At 36.8% G+C, this 21,299-nt stretch overlaps 1 protein-coding gene across 1 annotated transcript in view; it reads left to right on the top strand.

The window, feature by feature from the left end:
- Positions 1–896: 896 nt before the first annotated feature.
- IGF2BP3 (insulin like growth factor 2 mRNA binding protein 3) overlaps positions 897–21,299 on the top strand; it is a 65,455-nt gene continuing 45,052 nt past the window's right edge. The window contains 2 exon segments of the mRNA XM_083378680.1: positions 897–1,128; positions 2,850–2,910. Coding sequence (XP_083234806.1) covers positions 954–1,128; positions 2,850–2,910 — 236 coding nt within the window. The 5' untranslated portion in view covers positions 897–953.

A 21,299-nucleotide genomic window follows, 5' to 3' on the forward strand; every position in this document is an offset into this window, starting at 1 on the left:
ACATTTGGCCTCCTTCCTGCTCTTCTGCCTTTCCCCTAGATTAAAGGTAGGGAGAATTTCGCCTCTCCTGACCCATTGCAGTTATACAGTTGTCCCGATCCGGGGGGGGGGGGAGCTTCTGAGCCTCGAAAGGCAGAGAAACTTGGCATAAAGGAAATAGTTCGTGTACAACAGCAACTAAAGGAGAAAGTAGTAAACGGAAAGGAGCGCGCGGTCAGGACTCCTAGCCGATCAAATCTCGCTCTTTAAATAATAATAATAATAATAAAAAAATCTTCCGAACGGCCAAAGCTAGCTCGCTTTCTCTCCCTTTGTGACTCACTGAGCTTAAATCTGCTGTTATCTAATTGAGGCGTTCGTATTCCTCACGTGAGAAGTTGATTGGTAGTGTGAACACGTGGCTCATTCAAAAAGCCGGACTATTCAAGTGATTCTTTTTTTCCCCCTCCTCCCTCCTCTCTCTCTTTTTGGAAGAGGCGGTGCCTGCGTTCTCGTATTGTAACATTTTCATACTCCGCCTGCTGCTTGCAAGGGGTTTGGGGGTAAGATAAAAAAAGTAGTTTCTCCCCTCCCCTCCCCCCTTTCCTTTTTTTAAAAACCGCCATCGCAGTTCCGAAGGCATCGTGATTTCTGCCGTAGCTTCGGGTAGCGCAGCAAACGTATTTGGGCACAGGCTTTTTTTTTCCCCCTCTGTGAAGCGGGAGGGAGAGAGAGGGGTGGGTGGGAGACGGACGGATACAAGCTGCGGTTAAAACTCTTCTCTCTCTCTCTCTCTCTCTCTCTCTCTCTCTCTCTCTCTCTCTCTCTCTCTCTCTCTTTGCACCCGCCCTCTCTTATTTTGATTCCAAGAATCATTTGAGGGGGTGTGTTTTTTTCCCCGTTGTTGCTTCAAGTCAGCCTGTGCATGTTTTCTTTAATTGTCGTTAAGCAAAGGTCTGTTTTTCACTAAGAAGATGAATAAGCTGTACATCGGGAACCTGGGCGAAAACGTGTGCCCTATGGACCTGGAAAGTATCTTTAAAGAGTCCAAGATTCCTTTCACCGGTCAGTTTCTTGTGAAGACGGGATACGCTTTTGTGGACTGCCCCGACGAGAACTGGGCTATGAAGGCCATCGAGGCACTTTCAGGTGGGTGAAGTCCCCTCAGCCATCCCAGCCTTGGCTTCTTCCTACTACCCTTACGCTCTTTTCAGGGCGCCATCAGCTGGCTTCCTCTGCTCCAATAACCTCCCCCCGGTAAGAATTCTCGCTGCCCCACCCCTCTGCGTATTGCCCTCGTCGTTTTGATCTAAAATTCCTACTCCCGGATTATAACCCCTCAATTTGGTCCGAAGGCTCTTCCTGACGGGTTTTTTTTTTTCCCCGGTGCGGGGTTGGGATATATTAGGCTGCCAGTTAGTCTGGAAGGACTCCAGCCGCGCTATTGGGGGCCCCGAGAGAGCAGTGCTTAGATTCGCTCGAGGAGGTTTGTTTCTCCTTCCTTTCAGCCCTCGGGCACTCCGTCAGGTAACGCGGGAATGGCTGGGGTTCACGCCGTTTCTTTCGGAGGAAAGAAAAAGCATCGAGAGTAGGAATTACAAGACCGCTGGGGCTCGGAGAATTTGCTGCTTGCTCTCTCTCTCTCTCCCCCCCTTAAAAAAAACAGCGTTTCAAATGTGTTCGAGAAAACGGGCGTGCGGGAGAGGGAGAGGAGGCGCGCTAAACGTCGCCCACAGGAGTAGAAAAGGGAGGCGCGCGCGCAGAAACGCAAAAGCCAGGGCCCAACTCGCAGCCACCTACTTCGTGGCGCAGGGGGGGGGCTCCCTCTCGGTTTAAACGCTGGCACACGGGAGTACCGCGGCAGAGAGATGTAACTTTCCAGTTGTCCGTGGGGCAGGTGGAAATGGAAACACGAGCCTTTGCATGGAGAAAACGTGCGGCGCCTTAAGCTTTGCTGGAAGCGCAAAGCGTGCGCGCCCGAAGATTCTCTCTCTGGCTTCTCTCAATCACACACCCCCCCTCCCCATTTATTTCGAATTTGTAAGGGGAGAGTTATCGAGTGCGGGGCAGTTGATTCCTTCTCACTTTAGAAGCCAAACTTTGGCTGTTTAAAGCGAAAACAACAAAGGGCTCCTCCTCCTCCTGGGCGTCCTGCCTCTTTCAGGAGAGAGGTCGAGGCCTGGAAGCCCAATTCGCTTCTGGGTGTCATTTCGCTTTTCGTTTTGGCTCTCAGGCATTCACTGAGCATCTCGACCGCTCTTTTTCTACATCCTGTTTTTGTGTGAAAGACGACTTGGCGGGCTGAACGGGTGAGGCTGGTTACACTGAATGATTTCATTTGAGTCCTGTTTTCACTCTCTTCCACCTCTGAGCTGGGGGTGGGGGGGAGGAAGCCTTGTCTCAGCCGGTGACTGGGAGTAGGCATATGAAAGAAGACATAAGAGGGTGTATTTCCAGAAAAAAACGCGTGGGGAGCGCGCTCATTTTTCACTGAAACCAGCAGTTCCTGTTTCCTCGTGACAAGTTATTAGAGGCCTGTTCTTTTCGTCAAGGGAGACATACATATGTGTATGTCTTTGTGCAGTTAACGTTTCCACATATCATTTTGGAAAGCGCAGGTTAAATAATGAAGCATCCACTTTAAATAAGGAAAACCTCTTGGGTACTAGTTTGAGCATTTATTTTGGCCTCTTCTAAAGTAACCTTTGTGACTTTTCCCACTATCCTACAACATTTTAAAAAACCCATAAATGTGTTGTATTTGTCGTGTTCTGCATCATTACATATTCAATTCATGAGGGCATTAGAAGATTTGAAGGCGTGAGAGAGCACATAATTCATTCTATAATGAGTTGTGTTACTGTTTGCAGGTAAAGTGGAGCTGCATGGTAAACTCCTAGAAGTTGAACATTCAGTTCCCAAAAGACAAAGGTATTTTATTACATACACATAATAGTTTAATGTCTAAATTGAAAATTGTGTTATTTATAAGAGATTGAGAAAGTACTTTAATCTGAAGTTAGTAATTTATTGGAAAGCTGTCAAGAAAGTTGTGATTGTAGTGAAATTTGTTGTAATTTAAAGTTTAAACATTAAAATATTTTGTAAGGCAATGAACTTTAAATAATTTAACATTAAGAATTAGCATGCTGAAATGTAAAAGAATATATGAGGTTTGTCATCTTCCAAGGTTGGTGGTCTGAAATTGGAGAAGATACTGTTATTTTGAGAAGGGCCAACTTTGAAGTTGAAGTATTTTCTCATCAAAAATATTCTTATATAGTAGACAGCAGTTAAATTTTTATGACAATATATTGTTTATACATAATTAGCCTTTTTTTGTTAACTTGGTGAAGTGAGTAGTTAGCAGTACAGTTTTTATGGAGTTGATACATATGAATCTACCTATTAGAGCAACTTAACCTTGGGACAGTACATCTGTTTTCACCTCCTGAATGATTAGGATTCTAAACCTAGTTATGAATATTAACTAAATGAAAACAAATCTTCAAAACAAAACTTTAAAAATCTTTTTAAAGACCTTCAGAAAAAGTTTGAGGCCTATAAATTAGATATCTCATATTGAGAATTAAAATTTACAAAACCTATTTAAAGAAATTTAGTTGGAAATGTAAGGGTTAGGTAGTTGGCAGAATTACCAATGTCATTTGCCCTACCTGTTGTATGTTAAATCTACTGGTATTTATTTTGCTGTGCTTACTGAATACTTAAGCATTCATATTTCATTTGTAAACTCTTTAGTAATATCCATTATGCATAAGCTTATTTAAAAATTCATTAAAAATTAAGAACTAGTTCCCAGGTATACACTATCAGTTTTGAAAATATGTACCATAAATAAATTTCTTAAGATATACATTTCAAATTGGTATCATGCAAAGTAGTACAATAGCCAATATTAACATCATCATACTTTATAAAATGAGAAACTACAATGAGTTTGTAATATATTATTATCAAGCAGTGCCAAATACTAAAATGTTGAAAATTTCTTTGATATATTTTCATTTTTATTTCATTGTGTTATTGCTTCAAACCTGAGAATACAGAAAAAAATATACCAAGCATCTAGTTGAAAAACAACATCTGCAAATACATTTATTTTATTTGCAAATTCAACTGCTTTGCATGGGGGAGATTTTTGCTAAAATTATTTAAAATGCCATCAATGATTGAAGTATTTGTGAAAACATATAAATGTTTAATACAATACAGAATGCATATGTATAAGGCCAGATAAAAATATAAGCTATAGCTCTATGCACCTTAGGAAATAAAGTCTTGTTGAACTTGGAAAGACTTCCCAATGAAATAATGTAAACAGTGTTTTTGCTTGTAAATAATGTTTATTGTTAACACTTAAAAAGTGTACAATCCTCTTTAAGTAAGAAACTAACATTCTCTGGGGAAGAAATATCTTTCATTGCTTGCTAATGGTTTTTCTTCTATAACTTCTTTTTTAAGTTCTTTGTATAAAGATCTGTATAGATAATTGAATAACCTTACAGCAAAAGATATGTTTAATTGGTATTTTATAAATTTTAAGTTAGCTAAGTTTATTATTAAAATAGTAATAAAATGCATTATAAACTCTCCTCCTTTCTTTTTCCACTTCTGTTTCTTAGTAGAAAATGTATACAGTTGGTACCAATTGATCTGGGACTGATCTGATTGGTTAAATATTTTAATTGGTCATTTGACAATTATATTAAGAAAAAAATTGTATTAAAACAAGTATTTTTGTGTGAGATAAAAATTCCAAACTATTTAGTGACATGTCTATTTCCATATAATTATTCTAGTTTATGTTCTGTTCTACTAGATATTTTTCTTTCACTTAGTTTGGTGAGACCAAGGGTATATTGTTAATCCATCTATTCTCATATTAATGGTTTCAATATTCTTACAAATATAAATTACATTTGTAGGGCCAGTTATTGCGAGAAGTATACCTCTTTTTCTATGGAAAAAGTTTCAAGAAGTCATTGCATTCCAGCAGTTTGAGCGCCTAAATTAAAAGATGTTGCATCAATATTTAAAGAATTAACCTTTCTAACTTCTGTGAAAAGCAGTATAGAGCTTTAGTGTTCTTGAATGCTCGTTGAAATCCGGAGACAGGCAAATTGTAAAATTTTGTGGGGTGAGAGTGGTCTGCATATTCCAAATAGACTAAAAGAGGAAACAGAGGGGATGGAGAAGAGCAAAATATATATAATATAGTTATATTCAAAAACTGGTTTCTAACTTACTAGGAAACCTCAAGGGATCGCAAGAATGTAATATTTTGGTGTTCACAAGTTTATGAATAATAGAAAATATCTTACTATATTATGAAAGTTTAGGTTACTTTATTCAGAACTTGGAAATGACATTGTAACAGTGCTGCTATTTAACCACATGTTTGAAAAGAATGTGTAGTATTCTTAGCTATGATTTTCACTTCCCACAAAAGGGAAAAACTATATAAAACAAGTTCATGCATGCATATTGGAAATCTTTGTATGCATGCCTTTTAGATAGTATTTGGTTTGCTTCGGCAGCTGTTACTTTGTTGGGTGATATACATACCAGAGACTGATTATTCAAATAACATTAGTATCATCTGAATAGTTCAGCTTTGGAGTGGAATCTGATTCTTGCTGGCTGGGGCTACATTATATTGAGTCAGTCCTTGAGGAATATAAATATTATTTAATACTTGCAAGTTTCACAGGTATGACATTTATCCCTAAAATTAGAATCTTCTTGAAAGTATTACTCTTGTTTTGAGGAGAGATACTAATCTATGTGTCTCTGTGTTTTGGGGGGAATGTGTATGTGTGTTACTATCCTAACCATGTATTTTTAGTTTGTAACAGATGATTAGAAGTGAAACAAGTATAGTCAGCAATCCTTTTGTCTCCAAGCTCATGTATAGCAGTGCCTGGTATATTATGAACTGTTCCTGCACATTAAAACAAACATATAAACAATCTTCTAACTCTTATACTTCTGGTACCAAGGTTAAGCCTTCCTTTTCTTTGTCTGAACATTTTATAAACTCATCTCTGCCACCCAAATTCCCAAATTGAGAAGCTTTGTGACTTAGGAAACTGGAAGAGGGAGATGGCTCAAGAGATGAGACTGTTTGCTTCTTGACCTCTTAATTTAAATTGTTTTTCATAGTAATTATGTCAAATGTTTTATGGACCAAGAACAACTATGAGAAAAAAGGAGCTGCCTTCATCTGCCATTCCATTTGGTAACATTTATATAAGAGAGTTAAATTTGGTGATAAAAAACAAAGCAACTTTAGTACTTGTAGAAACTACTTGAAGGATATACATAGACTACAGGATTGCCATATACATATTGTATTCAAATCAGATTTCTGCACAAAATGTATGTTCTGGTTTACTGAATAATTAAAAAAAACAATTTAAACTGTCTAATAATTTTTTTAATATATGGGTAAGAAAAATACTGAAAATCTGATTGATATTTAAAAAATATTCTTCAGAAATCTAGTTCTATATAAGGGATTAAAGGTTTTGAGTTCATTATGTAGCCTCCCCATATTGGCTTTCATATTATCATTGTATTAAAAAGTCCATAAAATATGTCTAAAGGAATAGCAGTACCAAACTGACTGTGGATAATCCCAAAAGATAAGTTTTGTTGGCTCTGATTAGTATATGGAGGGAGATTGTCAGGGAATTCCAGGCTGGTTAACTGGACTGGGATTCTTCCAACTGTATTGGAAGAAGGCAATAGTAAATTACTTTGATAATAAGCTGCCAAGATGCAGTTACTAGTGTCAAGAGCATCTTTATCTTTTACTTTATAATATGCATAACCAGCTTTTATAAAATGCAAGTAATTGAAAATACTGGTGCTTTGTTTTCATAGAAATACAGTAGAATGGCTTTTGACATAGATTATAAGATAAGCAGTATACTTGGAAAATTAACCAGTAGTATCAGTGTATGCTGATACAAAGTTTAAAGATTGGCCTATAAGTATACTTAGGTGGAAAAGGAAGTTAATGTTCATCCCATATTTCTTACAATGAAACAGAGACAAATACAGCTGAACTAGTTCTACCATTAGTACTGTCACTGCTCTTTTGACCTCTAAATTAGTTATATCCTGTAAAACAGAATGATTTTCTATTTGAGCCGGTCCTACAATATAATGTAAGCTTACCATTCTTACAGTAATAATTGTTTATCCTGTAGAATGCCATCCCAGAAATAAACCATAATTATGCACGTGTAATTCCCTTAATTTTCTTGTTCTAACATTTTGAAAAATTGACTCTAAAATAAAATCTGCTTTTAATTCAAGTATTCCTTAGAATAGGAAGTTTTTACTAATATGAAGTGGAATTTTAAATACTACTTTTGTAAATTAATCTTAAGAAGCAGTTATAGTGTTAATACCAGTGGACCACAGGGGTGCTCTAGGAGGAGGCATTTCTAGTATACTTACTTGCTTCTGCCTTGTAACCGTGAATAGAAAGATGGAGAAAGAAGTTGATCAGGCTTTGGTTGCATGTGTGCATTAATGTAAAAGGGTTCTGTAGCAGTAGCTGAATGTGCATTTGTGTGTTTTCTAGCCTGAGGAAACAGATATAACAGTTCTCACATAGTACTAAATTTCACTAGTGGGGTTTAGTGGTCAGTTTTTAGTTATTTATTAAAATATTTTTAAACAGAACCATTCATGTGTCAAAACATTTAAAAACCAATGATGTAACCATGGGGATTGCCACAGAAAATGATAATTTTGACAAAAATAACCAATAGCAAAATGAGTAATCATTGGGAAACAGATTTTGGAGCTACTATAATAGGATTCATAAAATTATTGTTCTTCGGTTACGGCAATGATACTGCATATAAATAGTTTGAAATTGCTATTTTCAACTATGGACCTCTGATAAAATGTTGAAGGAAAGAACAAGAACATTATGAGAAAAACTAAAATGAGGCAGCCATTTTACCCACCTATTCTTCTCCATTGCCCTGCTCCCATCCGCTGCTCATTTGTTTGGCAAAATAACCAACAGTTTTCCATTTTTTCTGAATGAAGGGCAAATGTATGAACTCTCCCTCCCTCCTTCCCTCCCCCAGATTTGGCCTCAGAACTAACATAGTAGTTCGTATTGGGAATTAAAGATACACACATCCATTAATGTAAGGATTCTCTGGTTTCATATTTCTCATATTCCTAGGAAAAGTTCTAAGTGTAAAATAGTTTTGGGAAGTGCACATTTTCTAGTATCAGTTTCTCTTTGCAAGTTGGAATTTCCCTTATCATTTGAAGGATTCTGAATGTTTGAACAAAAGACTTAAGTTTTATAAGGTGATAATTGGCATCTCACTTTCCTTATCTACATTTGGAGGCTAAACAGGATCGCAACAGGTTAATTCTTGGATTGGAGCAACCAATATATATAATTCTCAGTTTAAAGGCTGTTCATGTAATGATGATCTGAGTTATGATGGCCTTGAAATGGGTACTTAGCACTTCAGGCCATGGCAAAATGTTGCACCACTCACACAGTCATGTAATTGCAGTCTGGGTGCTTTGCAACCTATTTTGCACTGATGGCCAGTTACTGAGCCCCTCGCTATCATGTGATTACTATTTGCAATCTTTCCTGCCAGCTTTCCCCCAAAATCAAATGGGAAGTTGACAGGGAAGGTTGCAAGCCGTTGCTGCCCTTTCAGAGGACTCATTTGTCTCTAAGGCAGGGTTATTAATTTCCCCAAGGGGCCACAGGAGAAGCTGGGGTATTGTGAAGGGTTGGACCATTGTAATCTAATTTGGTATCTTCAGCCCTGTCACTTCAACTGCTCCAGGGGCCAGCAGTGTACAGGTGCAAAAAAGCACTTTCCATGCCCACTTGCAGTTGCCAGCCAACTGAAGTAGTGCGCAGAAATTGCACAGAGCTGGACCAAATCAGCTTCTTCTGTTCTGCAGTGTGCTTATTTACATGTGATTTCTAATATCCTATTTCCCTCCTCAATGTGAGCTGAACAGGGACAGCTAAAGGGCTGAATGTGGCCCAGGGCCATAAAATGCCTAGGTCTACTCTAGGGGGCTAGCTGAAACTGCAAAAAGAGCTGAACGCCTTCGGCAGGATGCAGAAATGAAGATTTGAGCTCCATTCCTGCAAATCACCAGTGGAGTTCCCTTCTGTGCATAGAGGGAAGCCAAAGTCCTTTGGCAGGCAACTCTTTCAGCAAGTCTCAAGAGATGAGAGAGAGACGAAATCTAAGCAGACAGTAGACAGGCAATGAATAAGATAAGAAGTTCAGGATGCCATAGGTCAGTCAAAGTGTAGTGCAGGCCACACCTGTCTGTTTCTTTGCTCAGAGGATGAAAATCCTTCTTGGATTTTGCCAAATAAGCTTTTTAGCTCCTGCATGGAGCCTCCTAGAGGTATCCCCATTCCCCCCCCCCCAAAAAAAGCACCCCGTACTCCTTATTGGGACTCTTTGCTTAACAACCCATAAGATATGTGATTGTTGAGCAAAACAGTCACACAACTTCTCTCTTAACAACTGTTTAGGTCAATCACTAAGAATCTGATCCTAATCGTGATCATAAGTGAAGGAATATCTCTATTGGGTTTTATATTAGATTGAAAAAATTCTAATGGCAATCTATGTATAAAACTGCTAAGACACTACCTAGATGTGTCCATGTGTTTACCAGGAGTCATGTTTGATTTAATAATGTACTTTTATAGTCTGTGAAACCATTTCTTCCCTGAGTTCCAAACTGGCAGAACACAACAAATAGGTTGCCAATTTCAACAACAGCTTGATAGCCTAATAAGCTCTGTGACTTCATGCAGGTATATGAAGTTGTTTATTTATTTTGACTTTGGATGAAGCAGGTATTTCTTTTCCTACTTCTGTTTCATACCTTGTATCATATATAGAATAGCCCCCAATCCTTAATATAGGACAGGGGTGTCAAACTCAATTTCATTGAGGGCCGCATTAGCATTGCGGTTGCCCTCAGGGGGCTGAGTGGGTGTGGCCTGGGTGGGCGTGGCTAAAGTGCGTATGGCCTACCTAGTGGGCATGGCCAGCTCTACATCGTTCGCATCAAGGGTGCCTATGGGGGACTGGGCAGGAGTGGGACAGATCTGAGGGTCTCTGGCAGGAGGAGGGTCTCTGGGCCAGGGCCAAGGCAGTGGGGGCCTTTCCCTCACTGTTTCCAGGATGGCTTCACAGGCCGCATGAAACCACTTTGCGGGCCAGATCCAGCCCCCGGGCCTTGTGTTTGACATGTCTGATATAGGATATGATGGCCATACTTAAAGTAAAATTTACACTTCAGCTTCCCAAAGTAAATCTGTTTTTCTCTCTTCTTGAGTTATATCCACACAAGTAATTTTTATGTACACCTTCATGTTTGAACCAAGATTAAAAAATGAAATAACAATTTTATTGTAATCATTCAAAGTTATGATGGTGCTGAAAAAAGTGACTCATGACCAGTCCTTGCACTTACGATCATTGTAGAATTCCCACAAGTCATATGATCAAAATCTAGGCACTTGGCAATAGACATATATTTGCATTGTGGCGGTATCTGCATCATGCGAGCACAATTTTAGACTTTCTGACAAAGCCAATGGAGGAGGCTTGATTCACTTAATGGCTATATGAAACAACCATGGCAAAAAAAGTCATAAATTGGTCATAATTTACTTCACCACATCATTTTGTGATAGAGATTCTAGTTGGGCTGTGGTTGTAAAGCAAGGATTACTTGTATCATACTGATTATATCACTAGTTGACTGATAATAATCACATAAACAGTATATTATCAATTTTCTATATGTTAACTTTTATGCAGATGCACATCTTTTAAGTGAACAGAATTAAATATGTTCAATGCAGACTCTAGACTAGCTCATAGAATACAGTACTTTTTGTCAGTAATTAAACCTAAACACTCTCTTCTTATGGTGGTATACACATAGTCCTTGAATTATGAACAGTCATTCAGTGACCAAAGTTAAGAATGATGGGACTTACAATCCATGTTCAAAGTTACAGCCATTGCAGTGCCATTTGCAATCATAGGACCAAAATTATGCATTTAGAGCACATATCAACTTCTGCCATCTGCCTATCCACACTACATCTGTGCCCTTTTGACCCCTTTCCGTCATGGGCTGTGCCATCCAGCAGACACATGCTGTCTTCTTGTTCCTATTGCGAGGCCTGGATGGTCTGATTGCTGGGCCACACGTGGGCTAGGCTTGATTGGTGGGGAGGGGGGAGGGGAAGCCAAAAGCAACCCTTTTGCAAAGACCTTCTGGGCACAGCACAGCAACAGTGAATGCCGCAATTGAATTAACTAAGGAATCCAGTCACATATTGTGTCACTTTACAACCCCACCTGTTAGTGATTGAAATTCCTGTCACTTGTGCTACCTATAGTATTTGCTGCATATTAGAAAAGGAGTACTAAAGCGGACATACAAGAAATATTTCAGAATTAATATTTCTTTACAGATGACTGAACTACTTGTCCCAGTAGAGCTTAACTCTGAAATATTTTGGATGTGAAATCTTACATTAATTTCAGGGAAGAAAGACCTTCCCTTTCCAGATCTAAGAATTCTTATTAACAGAAAGCTACATGGAGAGCTTCATATAGGTGTTTTAATACAATGGAGCTTGTGCATTTGTAGTTAGCCAGAATATTTCTTGAAGAATTTCTTAGTAAGAAGTCTTAACACTTTGCATTAAGCTCCTTTGTCTTTAACATTGGTTTTCATTTTTTGGTCAAAATAAAACATGTAATTTCAATAAAGTATTTTTTGTCTTTGCTATATGTGCTACAATGCACAAATAGTATAGATTCAGAGAAAATATGACTTTTTGCGTGTTTTTTTTACTAAATAGGTGAATCACAAATTATGAATTTTATCTCCCAGTAGAACACAAACATGAAATTCAAGAAAGGCATACTGAGAAAAACAAATGTTACAATGTACTAGTTAAAATACTGAAGAAAAGTTGTGCCTCAATATGTTTTTAAGGATTTTTTTCATGCCAAATTCACATAATTTTTCTCCTGTATCCTGTTTTCCTCTCATATTTATTTATTATTATTTATTAATGGGATTTATATCCCGCCCTATCTCCCGAAGGACTCAGGGCGGCTAACAACAAAACATATAATAAGTACAGAAATTAAGATAAAAATAAAATTAAAATCATCTGTGCAATAAATTAAAAATTAAAAATAAATTAAAAATTGTAAATATAATTAAAATGCCTGTCAGTCCAGGTCAGCCAGGTGGAAAAGGAGTGTTTTGAGGCCGCGGCATTATTATCTCACTTTTAGTTAACAGATTTCTCTTTTTTCTGCAATCCAATTCAATACAGGTAGTCCTCAATTACAACAGTTCATTTAGCGACTATTCAAAGTTACAACAGCACTGAAAAAAGTGATGCATGACAGTTTTTCACACTTTTGTCCTTTGTAGCATCCCCATGATCATGTGATCAAAATTCAGATGCTTGGCAACTTATGATTTGTTGCTCTGTTCCAAGGTCACGCGATCACCTTCTGCAAACTTCTGACAAACAAAATCAGATTCATTTAACAACCGTGTTGCTGACTTATCGGCAGTGATTCACTTAACTGTCTAAGAAAGATTGTAAAATGGGGCAAAACTCACTTAACAAATGTCTCACTTAACAACACAATTTTTGGGGTCAATTATGGTCATAAGTCAATACTTTCTGTTCATTTTGTCTGAAATAATACTCGACAGTCATAAAGAATATCCTGATAAGGTTTTCCAGGAAGCATAGTTTTTGGCTAAAATGCATAGAATATGCCTTGATTTTCATATTACAATGTTGTGGCAAGAAGGGTATCATCATCATCTACTAGCAGGAGGATGTAAAGATAACAGTCTCTACGTGGACTTTCTTCTGAGAAGCTCCAGTGTGCCCGCATAACTATTTCCATACAGATGTGTCAGAAATATAATCGTGCAAAAGTACTCTGTGATACTATTTTATAATATAAATTGACCTTAAACTTTCTTATGAAATACACCAAATAATGCTTTATTGGTGTTTTCTTTTAAGATATTGCAAATTGTATTTGTATGTACTATAACTGAGTTTTTGTAAGACTTACAAAAAAAATCTACAATCTCTTTGATTGTTATGTCCATTTGGCTGACCTTTCTAAAATATGCTATTGGATTTTTTAGCATACTGGTCACCAAGATGTCTTTTTGTGAACTCCTGAGCTGAGTTAGAAATTGAGATCTATATTGGACATTTGTATCAGGTGGGATAGATAACTCCTGAGATTCTAGAAAAAATATTACTCAGAAAATAAGCAAAGTAGTGAGTGAAATGGATCAAATCTTTTGTTCTTAATGTGGTGCTTGTTTATGTGTGAGGGAAATAGAATGGAATAGAAAAAAATAAATTGGAAAGTAATACAAAATTATTTTTCATCAGAAATGTTTGGTAGAGTAATCCCCGCCAATGCTTTATAACTGTATTAGAATTAGCACCATAAATAAATAATGTTTTAGTTGTTTAATAATTTGACTTAAAATGTAGTTATTATTATTAAGGGAATTTATTATTAGATATTTTCTTAAACAGATTTGTTGGTAAATGAAAGATACATAAGCGGAATGATGCTTACACAGTAATTAGCAATTGGATACCACTTATGAAATTGCATCAATAAAATTGGAAAAAAAATAATTTGAAGAGTTAATTGTATTTAAAAATTATATTCCTTTTATATTATAGTCTCAAGATGAACAATAAAATTTACTGAAATAAAATATCACAAGAATAATATAATAGGATCAATATTAAAAACAGTAGTGAGTAATGAAATAAAAAAACCTAAAGATAGCATAATTGTAAAAGCTTATTGAGTGACTTCTACCAGTCATAATCTCAAGCTATTCAAATGTTGTGGAAAAATAGGGTGGCTTGAGTTCCTGGAGGAAAGATAGGATTAATATCAAGCAAAAGTAAATAAATACAGCATTCTAACTAGCTGTTTAAATAGCATTTCAGACCACACAGGAGAGGTCACAGGACAGCTGTTATAGGGAGATGCTTCATTTGCATCTCATGATTTTGAAAAACCTTTTGGAGACTGAATATAAAGGGTTAGGGTAGGATAGGATTGCCTTGCCCAAGCTGTAGGTCTCTCTCTCTCTGAAATCAGGCTTGCTTTGTGTGACTTGTAGACTAGGTTAATAACATTTCTATTTGCCAAAGCAAAATAAGATTGCACTAAATTATTATATTCCTTCTAGGATTGAATATAATTGAAATTATAATTTTTTATAATTCTAACAAGCAACTTCTGTCAGCTGTTTCTGTGATCTATAATGAATTAAAGAAAGTGTTATATTATAAAGTTCTTAAAATATAGTCTACAAAATTAAGACCAGACTGGAAATAAATTATATCAGATATTTGCTTAGTTCTTTCAACAGATGTTTATCTAACAAAAGATGAAAGTATTTTAGTATAAAATACAATTTAATATTTCAATAGATACCAAGTAAGAACAGAGACCAAGTCAAATCCCATTGGTTTATACACAAGCTAAATTTATTTTTAAATCCCTATTTGGAGATACGAATACACGAAAAAAGGGGGGGGTCTCCTAATTTTCCATGTTTTGTATGGGCCTTTAGACGTCTGTTCTTTTTCATCAGTGCAATTTAAAACTTAATGTTGACTGTGTGATGTTATAGAATAAACCAATTTAGGAGAACTTTGGTAATTTAGAATGTATTAAATATTAATGATAAATTCAGCAAAATAGTTAAACTGAAGCATTTTGGATTTAAAATATTGATATATTAATTAGTATATTGGAAGAGGATCTAAATTTTTTAAATTAACAGAGACTTGGTGATTAGCATAGGGACTTGGTGGGTTTAAATCAACTCACATGCTTGTATTCTATTATGACTGCTTTAGGCATAAAGGTGTGAAATTGTCTTAAAGTATTAAGTAGTCTTTTAATTTAAAATAGTAATTTATCTTACACGATGTGCTTGAAGAACAACTGCAAGCCTTTTTGGTTTCAGCTATCAAGATTGGTTTTTCTTTATACCTAGGTGAAATGCAATATAGACAGTTCTTGATTTAAGACAATAATGGAGCCTCCCCATGCCATGATGGTCATACAGAGCATTTTATAACCTTTTAAATGGTGGTGGTCAAGTGAATATGGGATCATTAAGCAAACCCATTGTTCGCTATGAGGTGTTTGTGCCCAAAACGGGAACTGAGTTATAAGTATTTTTTGAGGAGTTTTATCATAACTTAAAACTGGTGCTAAAATTGTAAGTCAAAGACTACCTGCACATCCTGGAACTGTATATAAATAATGTTGAAACTTCCCAAACAATTTTAAAATAACTATTGTTTTGCCATGATGGAAATAACTACAAAATAGCAATGAAAATTGGTTTTCAGTTTGCCATTTCCCCTGTCTAAGTATTTGAAAGTTGTTTATGAAGATTTGGATGACAAATTGCTGGTAAATATATCTTTGTCTTATTTTCTTGTCTGAAAAATTAGAGTAATAGTTTAAAGGTGAGAGTTCTCTGAAATTTTCCCAGCATATTATCCCCTTTTGCTTAGTTCAGTACGAGGCTTAGTATCTTGCATTTGTAATTGTAGTTAAATTAGCTTAAAACTCCATAAATTTGTACATTCTTAGGGCTTTCAGTGGGAGCTAGAGGGTTTCTGTTGATCTGCTCCATGCTCCATTAGAAGTCTTGGTTGCCTCTTGGGCATCTCACGGCTTTCTATGGTACACAGTGGAGTTGAAGAAAACGAAATAAGAGATGAGATGTCTGGAGTGCTACTACTGCTCAGTAATGGATAAACTTGACCAAATAAGGATTAGAGTGGCTATTAAGGCTGACCTTGTGACGGTAAGGGCTGGGAAGAGCCAGTGTCTCTCTGCCCATCATGTGCCCACAGATTGATGCCCTGTAGCTCTGTTCAGGGTGACTGATGCATGAGCTGTCTTGGGTAAAGAGGGCTTATAGAACCTCTTACATGGTCCTACTTGACCTTGTGTCAGCTTTCAATACCATTGACCATGGCATCCTTTTGGATAGGCTCAGAGGCTTCGGGGTGGAGGACACAGCATTGGTTCACCTTCTTTCTCCAAACTGTGTTAATTGGGGAGGAAAGATTCCATCCTTGGCCCCCGTTATATAGGCTGCTGCAAGGTTCAATGCTCCCTCCTTTTTAACATCTAACGTGATGCCTTTGGATAAGCTCATCTGTAACTATGGGGTGAGGTATCCTGATGATATCCTGTTTTAAATCTCTGCCCTGATGAATTATGAAGTGCCATGGATGTCTTAAACCATTGCTTGGAGACCGTTTGGGTGGGAAACATCAGATTTTCAGCTGAACTCTGACAAGGGGAGTGGCTCTGGGTTTGGGGGGGTTGAGTGATTCCAGGACTATGCCATCTTTGGTTTTGGATGACGTTGCTCTGTCCCAGGTAAACCCAGTGGGACACTGGAATCCTCCTAGGTTCATGACTGCTTGAAGAACAAGTGGCAGTTGTGGCTGGGAGGACTTTTCCTTGATCAAGAGACTCTGCTCACAATCATACATGCCCTAGTTACTTCCGTATTGGATTACTGTAATACAGGGCTGCCCTTGAAGATGTTTAGAAGCTTCAATGGTGCAGAATGCAGTGGGCAAGTTATCTGTGTTTCTAAAACATCCCATGTCACACTTCTGCTGTATGAGCTGCTTTGGTTGCCAGTTTGCTTTCAGGTTGAATTCAAATTGCTGGTTTTAACTTTTAACCTTTAAAGCCTTTCGTGATCTGAGGAACCGCCTCTGCCTGATTATATGAGCCTGTCCCATTAGATCAAACAGAGATGGCCTGTTGCAATTACCATTTGCCAGGGACCTATATTTGATGATTTTGGGAGATGATCTTCTTTGCAATGGTTGCCGACTTGTGTAACATTCTCTCCTCAAATGTTTGGTTAACTCCATCCTTTTTGATGTTCTGTAGTCCTTAAGTCATCAGGTCTGGGGTCCCAGGAAATCAGGGATATGGTCAGATAGTTACACTACTGAGATAAATATATTCTCTTTTTTTCCATACCTTGGGTTTATATATCTTAATCTTAAGTAATGTGTTGTTTTTTTTGCTTCATTAGATTATTATACTCTGCTCAGTCACTTTTAATGAGATAGGCATCCATATAAATCTAACAAATATAAAATAATCAGAATTGCTGGGAGGAACAGCCCCCTCTGTTCTTTTTTATATATTTTATGAATATATTTTATTGCAAAATCATAGTTCCACCTCTGCATCAGAATTTTCTCACTAGATATCTGTTGTGTTCAAGTCATTTCATATGTGTGGTTTGTGTATTGCTATGGATTTAGGTTATTGTCTGACTTTTTTTAGCACTGTTTTCTCACTGGCTCACATACAGAGAACTGTGGAGAAAGATGAAATTAAAAATTAGTCATATTACAATATGACTAATTGTAATGTACACCGCCCTGAGTCCTTCGGGAGAAGGGCGGTATAAAAATTAAATTATTATTATTATTATTATTATTATTATTATTATTATTATTATTATTATTATTATTATTATTATTACTATGAAAGGGAATTAACAATGTTCTTTTCTAGTGGTCAAAATCACATATTTTATGATTGGAAAAGCACTTCTGGATCAGAAAATGGGTAGGATTTTCTGTGGGACTAAAAAAAATGCTCATTTTGAGGAGTCCATTACAACTGCTCCTTTTGATATTTTCTTAGCACTCTATTTCTGTTACCATATTCAGAGATTGCATTGATTAGAGTCATGAGAAATGTTTTGTAAATATAACATTAGACCTAGAAAGAAAGATAGTTGAAGATGATCCTTGGGCAGGGGTCAGCAACCTGAAACAGTGAAAGAGCCACTCGGAACCGGTTCCCTCACAAAAGGAAAAACTGGGAGCCGCAAAAAATATGTACGCATGTGCGTACATGCGCGCATGCGCAGAACAGGGTTTGACTGAAGAGTGGAGCCAAGGCAAGATATGCACCTACCCTGCAAATTTGAATTGATTGGTTGAACTTTTTTAGTCCCACTTTTTTTTGGGGGGGGGACTGCACATGGCAGAGGACTGGGAGCCGCATGCGGCTCCGGAGCGGCTCCGGAGCCGTGGGTTGCAGACCTGTGTCCTTGGGAAATGAAGTTAATAATTTGTACTAAAGTTATTTTCAGTTACCTTACATACAATGCTCAGGTAATCTTTGCTTGAAACAAATGTAGCCATATGTTTTTTCATTAGCCACAGTCATTTGGGCATTTTCTACTGATATTCTTCTTAGACTCAGTAATTTCAAACAATACTGAAAACCTAGCATTCTTGTTTTAATGATCACAAAACAGCAAACTATATGCTGAAACAGCCTGTATATCCTATATAACGATACACTCAACATTTTGGAGTATAAAACTTAAATGTTCTTTTCAGAAAATTAATCTTTTGTTCATGAAATTGAAGCCAGGATTATGTATTTGTTTTTAAGGACTAAATAAACCAAATAGCAAAAATATGATAAATATCATGTAATAACATATTTGGCAATGAATCTAAATAAACAAACAAATAATTATTGCAAAGTGGTCCTGCGGATTATACATGTAGTTGAATTCCAGAGGAAGGATGATAATTTTCAATATTTATTAAAGGGTTACTAGGAACCTTGTGGTTTATGTGATATATATGCTATAAAGAAGAGATGGAAAGCTTGCAGGTCATGTTTATTTTTGTAGTAATTTTGAATGGAAAGAAAAAATCGTAACCAAGAAGCACCAAGACTATTCTCATCAGCATTGACTGGGAAGACCACTAGTATATAAAATGAGAACAAAATCCCTCTCCCTTCTAGCATTGATTAAATTACCTAGCTTGGTCATGAAATGTCTGCAAGAAAACAATCAAGCTCAGAGGATACCAAGGACCCACACAATATAGTTTTTAAAAGTGATAATGAATGAATTGCACATGGTTACTAAAATTTGAAAAAGTATATGACTGGAAATAATTGTGAACAAAAATGGAGAAGTTAGCAATTCCTGAGGTTTCCTTACACTTTTTTTTTTCTATTCCTTCTGCATTTTTCATCTTTAATTTTCATGATAGAAGATATGTTTTTGGTGACTTCAGTATAGAAAGTGTTTACTGGTAGATTTAGATTTAGGTCCCTGCTGGTGTGTTTCAAAAGGCAGCATAATTAATTCCCATTTATGTGCCTAAGAGGAGTTGGGGCTTCTGCTTCTCTAATAGTACTGCACTGTGCACACTGGAAATAGTTTTTGAAATTGAATCAAAAGCATTGGTGTTATAGCATAGTGAGATTTTTTAAAAAAAAAAAGTCCCACAGGGTGTGCCTTGGGCATGTCTAAAGGATTCCATCCAAATTGCACTATCCATAATTGAGAAAACAAAAAGACTTCATGTTCCCACTATATTTTATTTTTAAAAAACTAAAAGTTAAAGATGAGGAGAGTAGCTATCCAAAATTGAAATTAAAAGAGATAAAGTATGTGAAATTATTGTACAGAATTTATCTTCAATGTTTTAAGAGTAGTATGTCAATAAAGAATCATACGCACAGATACTTTAGAAAGCATTTCATAGCATCTCTGTCTTTATAAAAATATTTTAACTGCTGAATATACTGTTCTAGGAAGTAGGTCTGGTCTTGTTCTTCCAGGTATATGTTTAATGTAAGGATTCATATCCGAGGATTTCCTTATATAACACTCAAATTATAGCAGTGAAAATTAATGATAAAATATAAGAAATTTTAAGTAAAGTACCACTATGCTAAGGGACGTGGTGGCTCAGTGGGTTAGGACACTGAGCTTGTTGATCAGAAGGTCGGCAGTTTGGCAGGTCGAATCCCGAGTGCCGCGTAACAGAGTGAGCGCCTGTTACTCGTCCCAGCTTCTGCCAACCTAGCAGTTTGAAAGCACGTAAAAATGCAAGTAGAAAAATAGGGACCACTATGGTGGGAAGGTAACAGCGTTCCGTGCGCCTTTGGCGTCTAGTCATGCCGGCCACATGACCACGGAGACGTCCTCGGACAAGCGCTGGCTCTTCGGCTTTGAAACGGAGATGAGCACCGGCCCCTAGAGTTGGAAACGACTAGCACGCATGTGCGGGGGAACCTTTACCTTTACCACTATGCTAAAACAGAAAGATTCAGAAATGAGTAAAGACAATCGGAATTATATTATGCAAATCAATAAATGAAAGCATGAGATACTTTAAACTAATGTATTTACTGAAATATGTTTTAAAAATTGACAACTTGAACTTCTGAAAGTGCGAGACCTCTGAAATGGATCCTTCTCTTGTATGCATTTGTAATAATTAACCTTTAGGGAAAGGATTTTTCATCAGGTATAAGGACAAGGGCAGGGAAGTACAGAACGAGATGACTGATAAGAAACATTGGGACCAGATTATTTAGGATGTGGCAGTTATTGACAAATGCTTTAAATTGTGCTCAGAAGACATAAGCATTCAGTGCAACTGTTTCAGAAAAACAGATGATTCCATGTACAGAAAAATATAATACAACCCCATTGTTACTTTCCCATTCTGGACCAGTTGAAATTTCACACAATAGGTCAGTAGTTGCTCAGTGTCACTCACATTGTCCATCTAAGTGTAACCAAGGCATGTATCAACACAGCTACATTTGGGTTTTTGGAATATAGTGGTGCTTAAAAGTTTGCTAAATGTTTTGAATTTTCAATATTTCTGCAAAAAGGCAACCTAATACGTGATCTCTTATCCCCCCCCCACAAGTCCTAAAACTAGAAAAAGATAAGCAGTTAAACAAATAAATAAAAAACAGTGTATTTGTTCATTGATTTATTGAAGAAAATGATTCAAAACTACATATTTCTGTGGCAAATTAGAGATAACTGTTTCAGTCATAGGGATGAAAATGAGGTATGAGTGTGGAAATCTTACATTATTTTAAAGAACAGATTTCTAGGCATTTGCTATCCAAGTCTGCTCTTTACAATTAAGATATGTGGAAGTGGGTCATATTGAAAATTCAAAAGATTCACAAATTTTTAAAAACCGTTAGATTCAGTTGGTACAGCAACCTAAAATGGCAAGAGCATACCTGCGTAGAGTTATCCCTGAGCAATCCGATGCAATCACAAACCAAAAGAAATATACACTGCTA

The sequence above is a fragment of the Vipera ursinii genome, assembly GCF_947247035.1.
Source record: "Vipera ursinii genome assembly, chromosome: Z".
Lineage (NCBI taxonomy): Eukaryota > Metazoa > Chordata > Lepidosauria > Squamata > Viperidae > Vipera > Vipera ursinii.